The following is a 14,365-nucleotide window of genomic DNA, read 5'->3' as shown; positions in this document are numbered from 1 at the left end:
TTATCCAGACTATTTGAATATCTGGCAACCTAGTGGTCCCAGGGCTCTCAGATATGAAAGAGTATTTTTTATTACCTTAGAGGTTGTTTCCAGTAAAAAGACATAAAATTTCATAAACTCAATACTGTATCCCACCCATGCCTTTTCTGTAACCAAGCTTCACTTTACAGTTCAAGAGTCTGTATTTACTAGCCATTCTGGATATTTCATATATAAGTGAGCTGGCTAAGAAGTGTGCAGTTGTTCCAGCCTAAATTTACTAGTACTTGATCTTCTCCTCTAAAACGCCCATTTCAGCATATTAAGCCATTTTCAGAAAATATTAAAAGAAACACAGGCCTTCCAAAGGAACCGGGCATCCCTTCAAAAATCAGAGTTTCCCAGACTTTTGTATATCATAAGAGACCTAATAAATCCATCAGATGATTTAGTTGTAACAGAAAGAGCTGTGACAGTAATAAAACCCAGCTTCACCAGTCGCATTCTTTGAATCTGAATGGATAACATACCAATTCTGACACAGAGATTGTGACTACATTCCATTTTGGTGTAGGATACATCTGTATGAATTCTCCCTCACACAGGGCAAAATTTTGGACGCTAACACCCATGTATTTGTTAAAAAGAGTGAGGCTAAGAACATCACTGATTCATACCAGAAATGAATCCGAGCAAGTCTGTCCATCCTCATCACAAGTGTGTACGGTGCGGGTGAGGATACATGTGCCCTATCATACATATACAGGCTCTCCCAATCCCAAAAACTATTCCTTGTTTAAGTCATTATTCAAATGTCACAAATAGAATAAGAAGAATGTGCAAATACCAGTTTTGCCTGCTGTTACCTTGTGAATATCCACACAGGGTATGTAGTCACATGAGATTTTATTATCAAAACAAAAAGCGGTCAAGTAGCACTTTAAAGACTCGCAAAATAGTTTATTAGGTGAGCTTTCGTGGGACAGACCCAAAGAAGTGGGTCTGTCCCACGAAAGCTCACCTAATAAACTATTTTGCGAGTCTTTAAAGTGCTACTTGACCACTTTTTGTTTTGATAGTGTATAGACGAGCATGGCTTCCTCTCTGAGATTGTATTATGTATCTATAGCGGATTCATTACACTCTTTGCATGACTCCCACTTACTTAGTCATCCTCACCATAATGCTTTGTGGCACCAGTGCTTCTGAAAGTGCAAACTGCAATGCCCAGTTATTAAGAAGGCTAAATTTCTAGCACAGATTAACACAAGTGTAGGAGGAAATCAACTATGCTAGGAAATCTTCCTGCACGTACATTAGATGACATGATGATAAGAATAAACTTTATTTCTTCTAAATAACAACAAAAGATTTTAGACCCAATGGTGATATGTAAGTTACTTTACAACTGCCTTTATTTGGTACTGGGACAGATCTTCAAACCCTACCCAGCAGCAGTGCTTTTTTGTGCCGGTACTTGCCGGTACTGAGCCCTGGCACCTTGACAGCCCCAGCCATGGGATTGGCTGAGTCGGGGGCAGGGAGCTGGTTGAGTACCAGCACCTCTTTTTTTTAAATTAAAAAAGGCACTGTCCAGCACCAAATCAAGAGAACACAGACATCGTGAAGGGCATAGTTTGGCAGGAGTCCCACCACTCTTACAATGCACAGAAATCTGAAATATTTCCCCCATCTTCATCAGCACACGGCAAAAGTGTCCCTCACTCTTCACCTTCATACAGAATAAAATAGAGTACCTCTCCTCACAAGTAAATATGAGCATTATTTAAACAAGGGGAAGTAACAGCACTCCTTTACTGATAGGAGAGATGTAATCATATCTAAACACAACGCAACAAACTTAAAAAGCAGCTTAATGGTGGCTGCAGAATTTCTGCATTTTCTATTTATTCTTTAATAGTTAGATGAGACAAAAGTACAGCAGTTCTTCACCGAACAAGTTCACTCAAACCTGAGGGTTCATGTTTTCCATTCTTTATTATGAACAGAAATCTTCTGTTAAGTGGATTCCCTGTACATTAGGATTCTCAGTTACCTACTGTATTGAGACGCATATGGCTCATCATGAGAAGACATTATGTTGCCCATTTACAGATTGGCATCATAATTAGTTCACATGCTACATAGACACTAGGACAGTTTCGCTGGAGAAAGCCAGTACATTCTCAGACTGTAAAGTGGACTTGCGAGTTTTGAACACAGGAATAAAGAAATGCCAGTGCAAATAAGACAAAATACCTAGTCTCAAAGCACAGACAGAAGAAAGAAAATATCCATATGTTTCATGTATCAGAAATATAATCTCAGATCAGAGGATTGCTCTTAGACTGTCTGCTCAGCACCCTACTTCAAGTCCTGGCATGCTGGTCAGGGCAGTACTTTACTCCAGCTGGCATGCTTCCAGACTTTAACTGTGCTGGCATTTGTTTCTAGAGAAACAGAGAGGGGAAAATTGGTTTAAATATATCTCAGTAGTCTTCAGCAGAAACTTTTGCTGAAGAGTGTTGTATTAATATTAAATCAGGAATGCCCTCACCATTACACACGCCTTTGTACTCCATAACTTACTGAGGCATTCAGGGACATTTTCAGTAATAAATGTGGACAAGTGGGAAAAACACAAATTCAGTCACCTATGTTTTCAGTCTGCATTTAAAAAAGGAACCAGCAATATTAAATTTAAGATCTGTCAGTATTCTGGAGTTTTACAAATATCAAGTTATCTAAAAACTATCAAAGTTTGTGTTTTCATCCAGTTATTAATTTTGAGCTACCAAGAAAAGAAACCATTCTTAACCATTGAGATTAGGCAGTTTCATATCAGTCCTGAACATGGTCACCTTAGAAATCATACAGGTAGCTGTGATTTATTTCGTTTTACCACTAAATTATAAATTTGCAATTTAAGATTCTGATCCTGAGAGACACCAAGTACCCACAACATCCTTTGATTTCACTGGAAGTTGTGGATGCTCAGAACTTTCTCCTTGTTTGGTCCTATATGATTGTGATAAAGCAGAAATTTAAGAGGTATAAAGAACTGGCACAAAACTTCATAGAAAGCAAGTTTCAAAGTCACAAACTCAAGATTAAACAGAAAATTTATTTCATATCTGTACATATAAATAGCCAAGCCAGAAGGGCTTGGGCAGGCCTTCCAAGAAGAGCAACAATACCATCCATGTAACCTCTACTTCTATGCCTCTCCCTCGATCCTTCATAGTATTGGAAGTATCCATTTATATATCTTTTCAGCACCAGTCTCATTCCCATTTTACAGACCGAGAACATAGGCACAGAGAAATCATGAGCCATATGTTGCCAACTCTCATTTATATTTGTTGTTCTTTTAAAGCACGCGGCTTCTGGGGTCAAATAATTACATGAGGTGCTTACCTTTCTTTTAAAAAAAGTCCATTTCTAGCCCTCATGGTTTCAGAGAAGAGCTTGAAAACATGAATTCTAGAGGTCTAAAAACAGAAGGCAAATTTTAAATAATATGATTTGGTGTCTTTTTAAATCAGTCTCATGATTTTTGCATGATGGTAGCAATACCAAGATTTTCAAAAGACCTCAGCAGCAGATTTTCCATAGGTATTACACTCCCCCGAGTGTTCCTACTGAGTGCTAGATACTTTTAAAAGTCTGGTTCCAAATGTGGATACTGAAACCCTGCCCCTATGGGACTACAAGAGCAAAGTCACATAGAAAGTAATTGGCAGAGACAGGAACCCAACTCAAGTCTTTGGAGACCAAGTCTAAAACTGTAAGCACAGGATTATCTTTCCTTCTGACTAATTACCAATAATCAAGGTTTTCTGAGTAGCAATTATTGTACAGTCACAGGAAACTATTCTTAGTCCAGCCACAGAATTCTTATTTTTTCAAACAAATTGCACAAAAACATGTTATATCATCTTGAACAATGAAACTGAAGAAGTTAATCATCTGCTTGTGGATATTGCAAGTGCAGAGAAAGAAAATATATCATTTGTTGCAAAGTATTTACTCAGCTCTGCTCTCTAGTGCTATGAAAAAACAAGATTTTATGTCATTCAGAAATAACATGAGAACACAGGCAGTTTTAAATTAAAGAATAGAAAGATTTAGTCAGTCTGTAGGAACTCAGTTTTAAATAGATTCAAGGTGGGTCTTCTCTTAAACTGAGATTTGGTGTATCACAAATGTGTTAGTCAAAAGGAACAGGAGCAATAAAATGAAGAATAGCCTGAATGTGCTTCACAAAGTTCCCATTTAGATTTTCTCATATACCTCTAACTGCAGGGAAAACAGAGTGAGACTTGCTAGCTCCAGAGAACTGAATCAAATAAATGACAGTTGGAAACCATAGATGTGAAGTTATTTGAAAAGCCCAGAAGAAAAAGGGGAGGAGGAAAAAGTGAGTAACACTTACGCAAGTTCCTTTAAAAAAAAGCTACTTGAGTCACCTACCATATTTCCTTCTTTTTAATTTATATTCATGCCATGCATCCAGAAACTTACAATGTGAAAAGGAGTTAGAAGGAGTGGGGTACTTTGATCAGTGCTATGTACCAACTCATTGTTTTTTCAGGGAATAGTTTTGTTTAAAAAGAAAACAAAAGTGGCATTCAGGACACAAAAAATAGGTACTGAACTCCGTAGCATATGCATCAATTCTCCTAACTTGAAGATAACCAGAGGGTAAGGAAACATGACTCATTGCCACATCTGATTCCCAATGCTGATTTTTATTTGATTTTTTAATAAGGTAAATACATTTAAAAGAAACCTATTTAAATCACATAGCATGATGGTGTTTTCTAACAGAAAGAAAGAAAAAGGAAGTCCAAAACCTTAAAAAATGTGAAAAAATTTTTCAGAAACGTGGCTCCATTTTGTCCAACCCTTTGTCTCTCACAGTGGCCAGAACCAGATGTTTCCAAGAAGAACAGTGCAAGAATCTACAGAAGTTGACAGTTCAGAAATAATTGACACACAAAGGAAGTTTCTTGCTAACCTATACCAGAAGAGGTTTGTTTATGGCCAGAAGCACAACAGTTTAGAGACTTTTATACAATCTTATACTAGCCAATAAAAACATCAGATGCTCTCAGTATGTATTAATATCCAATCCCTTGTAAATATTGCTAAACTCTTGTGGCAGTGAGTTCCACAGGTCACATATGTATTGGGTGAAAAAAGCATTTAATCAATATTATATTTGTTGCCTTTCCATTTCACAGAATGCCTCATTGATTTTGTATAATGAGAAAGAGTAAGAGCACCTCAATCACTTTTCCTATGCAACTGGTTACAGGCAATATTTCACTGAAAGGAAAAGACAGAAGAGAGCATTGGGAGAAGACAGATGTTGTGGCTTGCTCTCTCCAATACAGATGCACACATCTCCTGATAATTAGCCTCTTCACCCCAAAAAATACCTCAGTCAGGGGATGGGCAGAGAAATGCCTCAGCAGCAGCTCCCAACAGCCACAGGAAAAAGTTTGCAAATAGGTAGCATGAAAATAAGTTACACTGATAGTAAATAACAGGTAGTCAAACAGCAAGGGAGGAAGCCATGGCACAAACCAGATTAACTCCAAGCAGTCCCACCTCCTCTGAAAATCAGATAAACTCCACAACGAAAGACAAACAACATTCACTCCAGTCCCACTCTCCTTCAGATCAGTTAGTTCGATCCTTGCCCACGTAAAGCAGAGTCTCTCCAGTCCCCCCATCCCTCCACAGACTCTTCTGCTCCATCTCCACTCCCTCACTGCAGCCCCAGCCCCTCGAACCGAGTTACAGGAGACTTTCTCCATCCAGAGACTCCTCCCCTCCTTTCCCCAAATCACTCCCTCCCGCCCCCTTCTCCCCCCTCAAAAAAAATCAGAGTCACTCCCGCACCTTCCTTACCTCACAGCAGAGTCACACCAGGCTCCAGCCCCTTCCCTCCCCAAATCTGAGTCCACCCCGCAACTGGCATCACTGCAGCCACCTCCCACCAGTTAGGGTCCCACTAGCCTACTTCAGTCTAGTCACTCCTCCATCCCCCCAACTGGACTCGCTCCCGCTCCCTCCCACGAGCTAAAGTTACACTCGTCTTCCTCCATCCAGAGACTGCCACCCCTCCCTCCCCTGCAGCAGTCACTCCCGCCCCTCCTTACCCCCAAAGTAGAGTGAACTCAGGCTCCAGCCCCCTTGATCTGGGGGTGGGGGGGCGGAAGGGCTCTGGAGCCTGGAGTGACTCTGCTTTCGGGGAGGAGAGTCACTTCTGCTTCCTCCATCCCCACTGAAGTCACTCCTGGGCGCTTCCACGAGTTAGAGTCACACTACTCTGCCTCCGTCCCGTCACTCCACCCCCACTCCGAAGTCACTCCAGCCCCGCAGCACAACCCGGAGCCACTCCTGCCCCATCCATCACCACCTGCCCCACACCCGCACAAACCAGAGCCGCTCCTGCCCTTCGTTCGCTCCCAGGACAGTTTCACTCCAGCCCGCACACTGGGTCCCGCCAGCCCCTGGGCCAGAGTGGGTGGGAGCATCTCCCCTCGTGGACCCCATCCCATCCCTGCCCTCTCACCTGCCCTCCCCGCCGGGTTCCCCTGGCTGCGCTGGGCTTCGGCCGCCGGGACTGCGTGTTGCTCCCGTTGGCAAGTAACAGTCTCCAGGGCTACGGTCACTATGGCGCCTCGCGCGGAGTCTCGAGGCAACTGTTGCTAACCTCTCATCTTACGTCACGGACAGAGCCGACCCCCTTCTCGAGGAAGGGCGGGGGGCCTGGGTTTTGTGGCCGCTGGTTAGCCCTAGGGCTGTCGCTCACGTAGGGGGCGGGGCGGACTTCAGCCAATCATGAGAGGGAAAGGGCGGGGCCGCGAGTTGGCGCGCGCTTTGGCGCTTCAACGGGAAGGAGGAAAGAACGTTCAGCAGCGGGCGAAGGTAGGAGGCGAGGGGCGGAGTCACCTCAGCCGTCACTCCGGGGCATGACCCCTCCCCCTGCCTTCCCTCAGCCCGGCCGCAGCGGCAGTGCAGTGAGCGCGGAAGGGGGCGCGGGAAATGAGGAGCCATGGCGGGAGCGGGGGGCGGCGAGCGGGCTGGGGCTGATGGAGGAGGGGAGAGCGAGGGGGTTGGGAATGGCGAGATCGAGGGGGTGGTAAAAGCAGTCGGCGGGGCCGGTGAGGAGGGCGGAGGTCATGGGGGAGCGAGGGGGTTGGGGGCCATGGGGCCCGTGAGGGTGACGAGGGCTGGGAGAGCAGTGATTGGGGAGGTGAAGGTGGTGGGGGCTGAGGCTAAGGGGGGGCAGGGGGCGGCAAAGACGCTGGCGAGAACAGCGGAAGGGGGCGAGAGCTGGAGGTAACGGGGGGCAGTGAGGGGGTTGGGGAGTAAACGGGGGGGCAAGGTTGTTGGGCGGGGACAGGGCTAGGGTAAAGGGAGTGGGGCTTTGAGAGTGTTGGGGGTAAAGTGTGGGGGCGAATGGGGGGCAGAGGCTGTGGGTAATGGGGCAGAGCCTGAGGGGGGCAAGGGCAGTGAATAAAAGGGGGCTGATGTGGAGACCAGGGCTGAGGATAACGGGATAGGGGTTGGTGGGGGCCAGTGGGGACTAGTGGGGAGGACTAATAAGGGGCATGAGGCAAGGCTGAGGCTGTGAGGGCCAAAGCGGGTACTGGCTAACTGTGGGGGCTGAAGAGGAAACAAATTGGGGCTGGCACTAAAGTGGAAGGTGATAGAATGGGGGATAGAGAAACAATTCCCTTCTCTAGAACACAGGTTCATGTGTTCATATGCTTGTGAATGGAACTGTGAAATGTTTAATGAAGTAAGTGGTGAGGACTTCAGTTTCCTTTGTCTTCCAAACCAAAGCCTGCTCCACAGCCTTCCATCAACCATGCTGTTACGTTAGCTTCAGCGCTGTCCTAGGGACAGGCATCACCTACGTGTTCCTTTATCCACACACTGACTAGAACTGACCCTGCTTACTTTGTGAGAGCTGCAGAGTTTTCAGCCTGGATCTGTGGGTCATATTTAGAATTTCCCCTACTTATTGGATGTGATTTACCCCCCGCCCCTTTATTGACTGTTGACTTTCTCCCTACAAATTCATCTGTTTTGTTACAGTTTGTAACATCCAGAAGCCATAGCCAAAATCTTGTACTAGGCACAATGCATTAACAAAATAAAAGATGGTCTCTGTATTGAAGACAACAAGAAGTCTTGTGGCAGCTGATAGACTAACAGATATTTTGGACCATAAGCTTTCATGGGCAAAGACCCGCTTCATCAGATGCATGAGTGGGGGGAGGGGTTTCAGAGGGGTATTTAAAGAGTGGGGTCCCAGTAAGAGGGATGGCCAGAGCTGACAAGGTCTATTCAGCAAGGTGGAAATGGCCCTGTATCAACAGTACTTATCAAAAGAGGAAAAAACAAATTAGATCAGATAGAGGATGTGAGCCTTTGTCAGTCTAATGGGGAGATATTAGCACCCAGAGCAGAGAAACTGCCTTTGTAAGGTGCGAGCCACTCCCAGTCTCTGTTTAATCCATGGTTAATGGAGTCAAATTTGCAAATAAATTGCAGCTCAGAGATTTCTCTCTCCATCTGATTTTTGAAATTTTTTTGTTTCAGGACTGTCACCCTTAAATCTGCCACTGAGTGTCCAGGGAGATTGAAGTGTTCCCCCACAGGCTTCTGTACATTACCATTCCTGATGTCTGATTTATGTCCATTTATTCTTTTACGGAGAGACTGTCCAGTTTGGCCAATGTAAATTATAGTGGGGCATTGCTGGCACTTGATGGCATATATTATATTAGTAGATGTGCAGGTAAAGGAGCCCCTGATGGTATAGTTGGTGTTAGGTCCTGTGATGATGTTACTGGTGGAGATAGATAAGCAGAGTTGGCAGCGAGCACTGTTCTGAAAAGTTTACCTTATAAATAGGTGAGACAGATAATGCATTGGAACAAAAAGTAGAAGCACAGAAAAGATAAGAAACTTGCCAAAAGTCACCCATAAGCTTGTTGGATTTGCCTAGATACTTGAATCTCCACCTTTCAGTTTGCTAGCATTTTTACAAGAGAAATTCTTAGTAGTTAAATAGTAAGAGCTGCTATTGCCTCACGGGTAACTTCCAAATCTCTCTGGAAACAGTCTGCTTATAGATTAGCTGCATTTCTGTTCCCCCATGCCTTTACCACACATGGTCATTTGCATGTAAACAGGGTCTTTGTTTCTTAAGAACTTACTTGCTCTTGCTGATTATTTCTTCCTACCTGAACTAATAATTCTCCATGACATCAAAATCGTTTCCATAGCAATCAATTGTGAAGTCACAAACAACAGAGGATTACCGTTTGAGTTGAGGCCAAGGACCACAGTAGAATGGGAACACAGATCCTGTATTAATGCAGATGTCCTCAGAAATAACATTTAAACAAATACAGTTGTGTAGAGTTGCAGAATGCTGTGAAGTAGCTGCCATTTCTCATCCCAGATGAGGCAGCATTTCAGCAGTTAGTGAGGCACTTGTAATTTGATTTCACGACTTCAGTATAAAATGTGTAAACTGTTGTTTGATATAAATCTATGGGCTGAATTGTTTCTTAATTGAATGTGTTACAGGTTTTCATCAGCCAGCCAGGAAACATTGTACAGAATGTATGACTATAAAATTGAACGGCTTTAATGGAAAGTCCATTTCCATGTTAAGCTGTGTATGTGAATTACCTAGAAAGTGTATTAAGGAGACATCTGCTGGCTGAAATGACTTCTGTGGCACACTTAAAAAGGGCTTGCCTGGAGTTAGGAAAACTTACATAATGATACTGATAAAACCATCTAATGTAAATATACTGCCCCGTTGCAAAATTAGGATGGCACCCTGGGACTCTATTATATGTCTGTACAGTGCCTAGGAGAGTGAGGCTGAAAAACAGATGCACAAACACCAAATTGTGGAGACACTACCCAGATCTACAATTTTGAACAAAGATTCTCAAAGGCTGATGTTATGCTTATAAGAAGCACAGGATCTTTTCAGAGGGATAAGGCAAGAACATTGCTTTTATTAAGAATACAGCACCATGATATTATATGCATATAATATACTCAGTTTACACACACACACCCATCTTGTTGGTGTGTATGGCTATCCAAAGTTGCTCACTCTAGTCCATTGGCCAGATGGATTAGATATGAGTGTGGAGCCAGACTGTGTTCATCCAGATCAATTCTCTGAAGCTGACAAAATGAGAAGAACCCAACCCCGTAGTGGTGCATACATCTTTTTTATGGTTTAGTCCATAACTTTGGTTCTGTCCCACTGCCCCAGACACTGCAACTCACCAGTTAATGGCAAATGGGTTAGATTTTTTTTCAACTTCTCTAGATTTGTGTGACTCATCACTTACATATGGGATTTAATCCTCCTTTTCATGTGGGTCGTTGCTGCAGAATATGCTTTCCATTGTTCTTATCCACCAAGTCTTTGCTGTCCAGACACGCTGGCTCCAGAGAGTAACTCTCTAAGCATCCACATTTATATTTCCAGGTGGATCTCACACATGCCCATTTTCACACAGACAGCACAAGGTTTACAGGTTAATACAGCAGAATATATTTCTCAAAATGAAGTTTGAGATACAATATGGAGTCAGGTACAAAGTGTTCATCTATTCCTTATATTTGTTATGTTATATTCATAGAAAGTAGTGCAAAGCTTCTATTAAAAGATACAGGGTAATACAGAGTGATACAAAGATACATTCTTAATCAAAATATAAATTTCTGTCCATGGTTGCTACACTGGAGTCATCTTGGTTCTTACTTTTTTCAATTGACAAATTTCTCTGCACTGAGAATAAATGTACCAGGTGCTTAAAAAGAGGGTAGCCCATACTCTCCTTGAAGAGGTTGGAAACTCAGCAGTCAATGGGATAACAGAGGAACCTGCTCTTTGGATCTAAGGAATTCCCCCTTCCTTTTCCTCTGTCCCCTTTTCTCTCGAGGCAGGCTGTCTTCATCTGTGCAAATCTCTCTTTGAAGGTGATCACAAGCTTAGCTATTACTGCTTCAAGCAAGAGTGCCCCAAACCATACAGGTGCCCCATGTCCATGATGGGGCTGCTGCAGAGGAAAGGAGAGCCTGTGACTGATACTGTGCTCCCTGTAATTCCTGAGGATCTTCTGGGATCCTTTAGCCTCTATGGAGACTGGAGACTTTGTGAAATAGGAAACGGGTTGTTTGAAGACTCATTCTAATACCTTAAGGTACAGTGTTGCAATCAGTGCACATCCAGAAATCCCATTGACACCCATGGAAGTTTTGAGTGCATGGAGACCAGAAGAGCTGGTGCAAAATGATAGGCTCTTCCTTGCGTGGGGGGTGTTGAGGGGAGGAAGGAAATATTGTTGCAATAAGACAGAAAACAAATCCTGTTCCTTTTTGGAACACGTGCACCCGTCGCAGCATCCTGTAAGCAGGATATAAATTAGTATTCTGTTTCATATAAAAAAGAATCAGCAAGCATAGACATCTCCATAACTCCTATTGCTAATATTGACTAGCTGCAGGCAGGGGAGCTGACAGCCATAGAGGGCCTCTGAGTAAGGTGGAGGGAGCAGCTCCATGCTCTCAGAAGGGAAGGGGCCAAGGGTAGCCATCCCTCAGTGTCTTCTGAACCATGGCACTCTATCTCCACCTACTGCAGCTCACTATGCAGTGCCCCCTCCTCTCCAGGGCTGTGTCTACACATGCCCCAAACTTCGAAATGGCCATGCAAATGGCCATTTCGAAGTTTACTAATGAAGCGCTGAAATGCATATTCAGCGCTTCATTAGCATGCGGGCGGCAGCCGCGCTTCAAAATTGATGAACAGGAAAGGTGCATGTCTGTAAGGGCCAGAGCAACCCTTTGCCTGGGGAGAAGTTTGTTTCAGCTCCTGATGGCCAGGACCTGCCTGAGTGTGAAACCACTGGCTGTGCTCTGCAAGGGTCCAAAGCAGGCAGTGTAAAAGTTTCTCAGGAATTGGAAGCTGGTGCAAGTAAAGTAAAAACTATCAGGGAATGTGAGCAGCCCTGTGAGAACCAAGTAAAACAGCTGCACAGCCAATCTCTGTAGGATGCAGGAGAGCGCCAGCAATTCCCCATCTCCAGATGGTGGAAACACTTATATTCTCATACTGGATTCGACTTCTGATTCCATGGGAGGCAGTAGTTGGAGGTGGAAGGATGAAGGAGCTGTGGGCCTGGTGGGCCAGTAAGGGATAAACAGGGATTCCTCCATGTGGATTCTGCGTCTGGGACTCACAAAACAACTCTCAGAAAGCAGTTTGGTTTGCAAATTTCCAGACTGGCAGGAAGGGGGCCGTCTCCCTGAGATCATCAATGGCCCAGCTCTTGTTAGAAGGGAGGGCACAGCCAGAGAGATCAAATTTCCACCCCAGGGGGCAAGGGAGAAGATTAGAACTTGATGGTGCTAAGAAAGGCCTCAGCCATTTATCCCCAAAATACCAGATTCTCAAGGGGGTTACACAAAAGTTGTGGTCTACCAAAGAGCAACGTAAATGTACAGTTGCAATGGGTTTGTTCTGTTACTCACGCTGACTGCTGTAACCAAGGGGTGCTGCTACCAAAAGCTGGCGTCCAAACGGGGCTCCTTTTCGAAAGGACGCCGCCTACTTCGAAGTCCCCTTATTCCCATGAGCTGATGGGAATAAGGGGACTTCGAAGTAGGCGGGGTCCTTTCGAAAAGGAGCCCCGTCTGGACGCGCCGCGCAGCGGCAAGGAGCGTCAATTTCGAAGCGCGGCTGCCGCCCGCATGCTAATGAAGTGCTGAATATGCATTTCAGCGCTTCATTAGTAAACTTCGAAATGGCCATTTGCATGGCCATTTCGAAGTTTGGGGCACGTGTAGACACAGCCCAGGCAACCCTAAAACATGCACAGAGCACCATGGGAACACTCCAGTGAAGATTGTTGGGTCTCTGGGTGCCACCACTGCTGCAGCAGCAGTCAGAGCCATGGGCCCCTTTAAAGCACCAGGTTCTGGGTCAACTTCCCCTTTGCCTGCTCCTGTTGGCAGGCCTGGCTGCAGCACTCCCAACTTATGCTGGCTTAGAGAGAAAGGAGCTGGAACTGAGACTCACCCCCAACTTCTAAGATACATCTACACTAGCCGGCTATTTCAAAGTAGCTGGCACAACGTCGAACTAGTACGCGTTGCGTCTATACATGCTGTGCGCTATTTCAACGTTGAAATCTATGTTAGGTGGCGAGATGTCGAAATCGCTGTTCCTATCCGGAGATGGGAATAGTGCCCTACTTAGATGTTCAACGTCGAAGTAGGGCTTGTGTAGACAATCCACGTCCCGCTAAATCAAAATAGCGGGGTCCTCCATGGCGGCCATCAGCTGAGGGGTTGAGAGACGCTCTGTCCAGCCTCTGCAGGGCTTTATGGTCGCCACGTGCAGCAGCCCTTAGCCCAGGGCTTCTGGCTGCTGCTGCTGCTGCTGCTGCTGCTGCAGCTGGGGGTCCATGCTGTGAGCACAGGGTCTGCAACCAGTTGTTGGCTGTGTGGACCTCATGCTGTACAGGCCAAGTGTGTCTGGGAGGGGCCCTTTAAGGGAGTGGCTTGCTCTTGCCCCAGAAGGGCTAGTCCAGCCTGTGACCCTGTCTGCAGGCTTTGCTGGCCCCTTATTTCGACGGAGAGCACTTGTGTGTGTGGACGCTCTGCATTTCCTTCTGGGGCGGCTCCTTTCGACGTTTCCCATCGCTACTTCAATGTTAAACGTTGATGGCACCAGCCCTGGAGGACGTGTAGACGATATGCGTCAAAGTAGCCTATTTCAATGTTCTTACTTCAAAATAGGCTACTTCGACGTAGTGTGCTAATGTAGATGTAGCCCTAATGTAGTTTGGATCTCTGAACCATTTTGTTGATTTCTTTAGATGCTATAGTCACACAGAATAATGGTAAAGATCAACCTGTAACCTATTTATAGACCACCCTACACAGCATACAAATGGACCTTAACAATGTTCTGGGGACATTCTCTGTGACTTTCTACTAAAAATGGCCAAAGTTCTTATTTTCTGTTATTTCACCAGAGCTGCAGTGTCGGGAACCTGGCCTGGGGAGCAACACTTAGCTATGCAGCTCTCACCCAAGACCAGCCGTGGCTGAAACACAAGCCCCATAAGAACGGCCAAGGTGTAGCTCCCACAGCCAGGGAGAGGGTCCCAAGAACGAGCGTGGGGTCCAGCTCACTGAGGAACATGCAGGCAGTTCTCAGAAAGTGCAGCAAAAACTGCAGCATGGCTGCGTGGGGCTATGGCATGCCCAGGGGCAGGTTCAGCTCTATGGCACCCAGAGAACAGCTTTGGCTCCA

At 45.2% G+C, this 14,365-nt stretch overlaps 1 protein-coding gene across 9 annotated transcripts in view; it reads right to left on the bottom strand.

Annotated features, from left to right (window-relative positions):
• RFX2 (regulatory factor X2) overlaps nucleotides 1-14,365 on the bottom strand; it is a 144,741-nt gene that overhangs the window by 109,261 nt on the left and 21,115 nt on the right. For 4 of the 9 annotated variants that reach the window (XM_074978395.1, XM_074978402.1, XM_074978403.1 and 1 more), the window contains exon 1: nucleotides 5,596-5,698. The exons of 1 other annotated variant lie outside the window; for it this stretch is intronic. In XM_074978395.1, the coding sequence (XP_074834496.1) occupies nucleotides 5,596-5,641 (46 nt within the window). In that variant the 5' untranslated portion in view covers nucleotides 5,642-5,698. Of the gene's footprint in view, nucleotides 1-3,396; nucleotides 3,528-5,595; nucleotides 5,699-5,898; nucleotides 5,914-6,565; nucleotides 6,681-14,365 lie in introns of those variants that run through there. 4 more of the 9 variants (XM_074978397.1, XM_074978396.1, XM_074978400.1 and 1 more) reach the window with 4 other exon arrangements.

Source organism: Carettochelys insculpta, chromosome 27, assembly GCF_033958435.1.
Source record: "Carettochelys insculpta isolate YL-2023 chromosome 27, ASM3395843v1, whole genome shotgun sequence".
Classification (NCBI taxonomy): domain Eukaryota; kingdom Metazoa; phylum Chordata; order Testudines; family Carettochelyidae; genus Carettochelys; species Carettochelys insculpta.
This window is presented reverse-complemented; position numbering and strand designations above follow the sequence as displayed.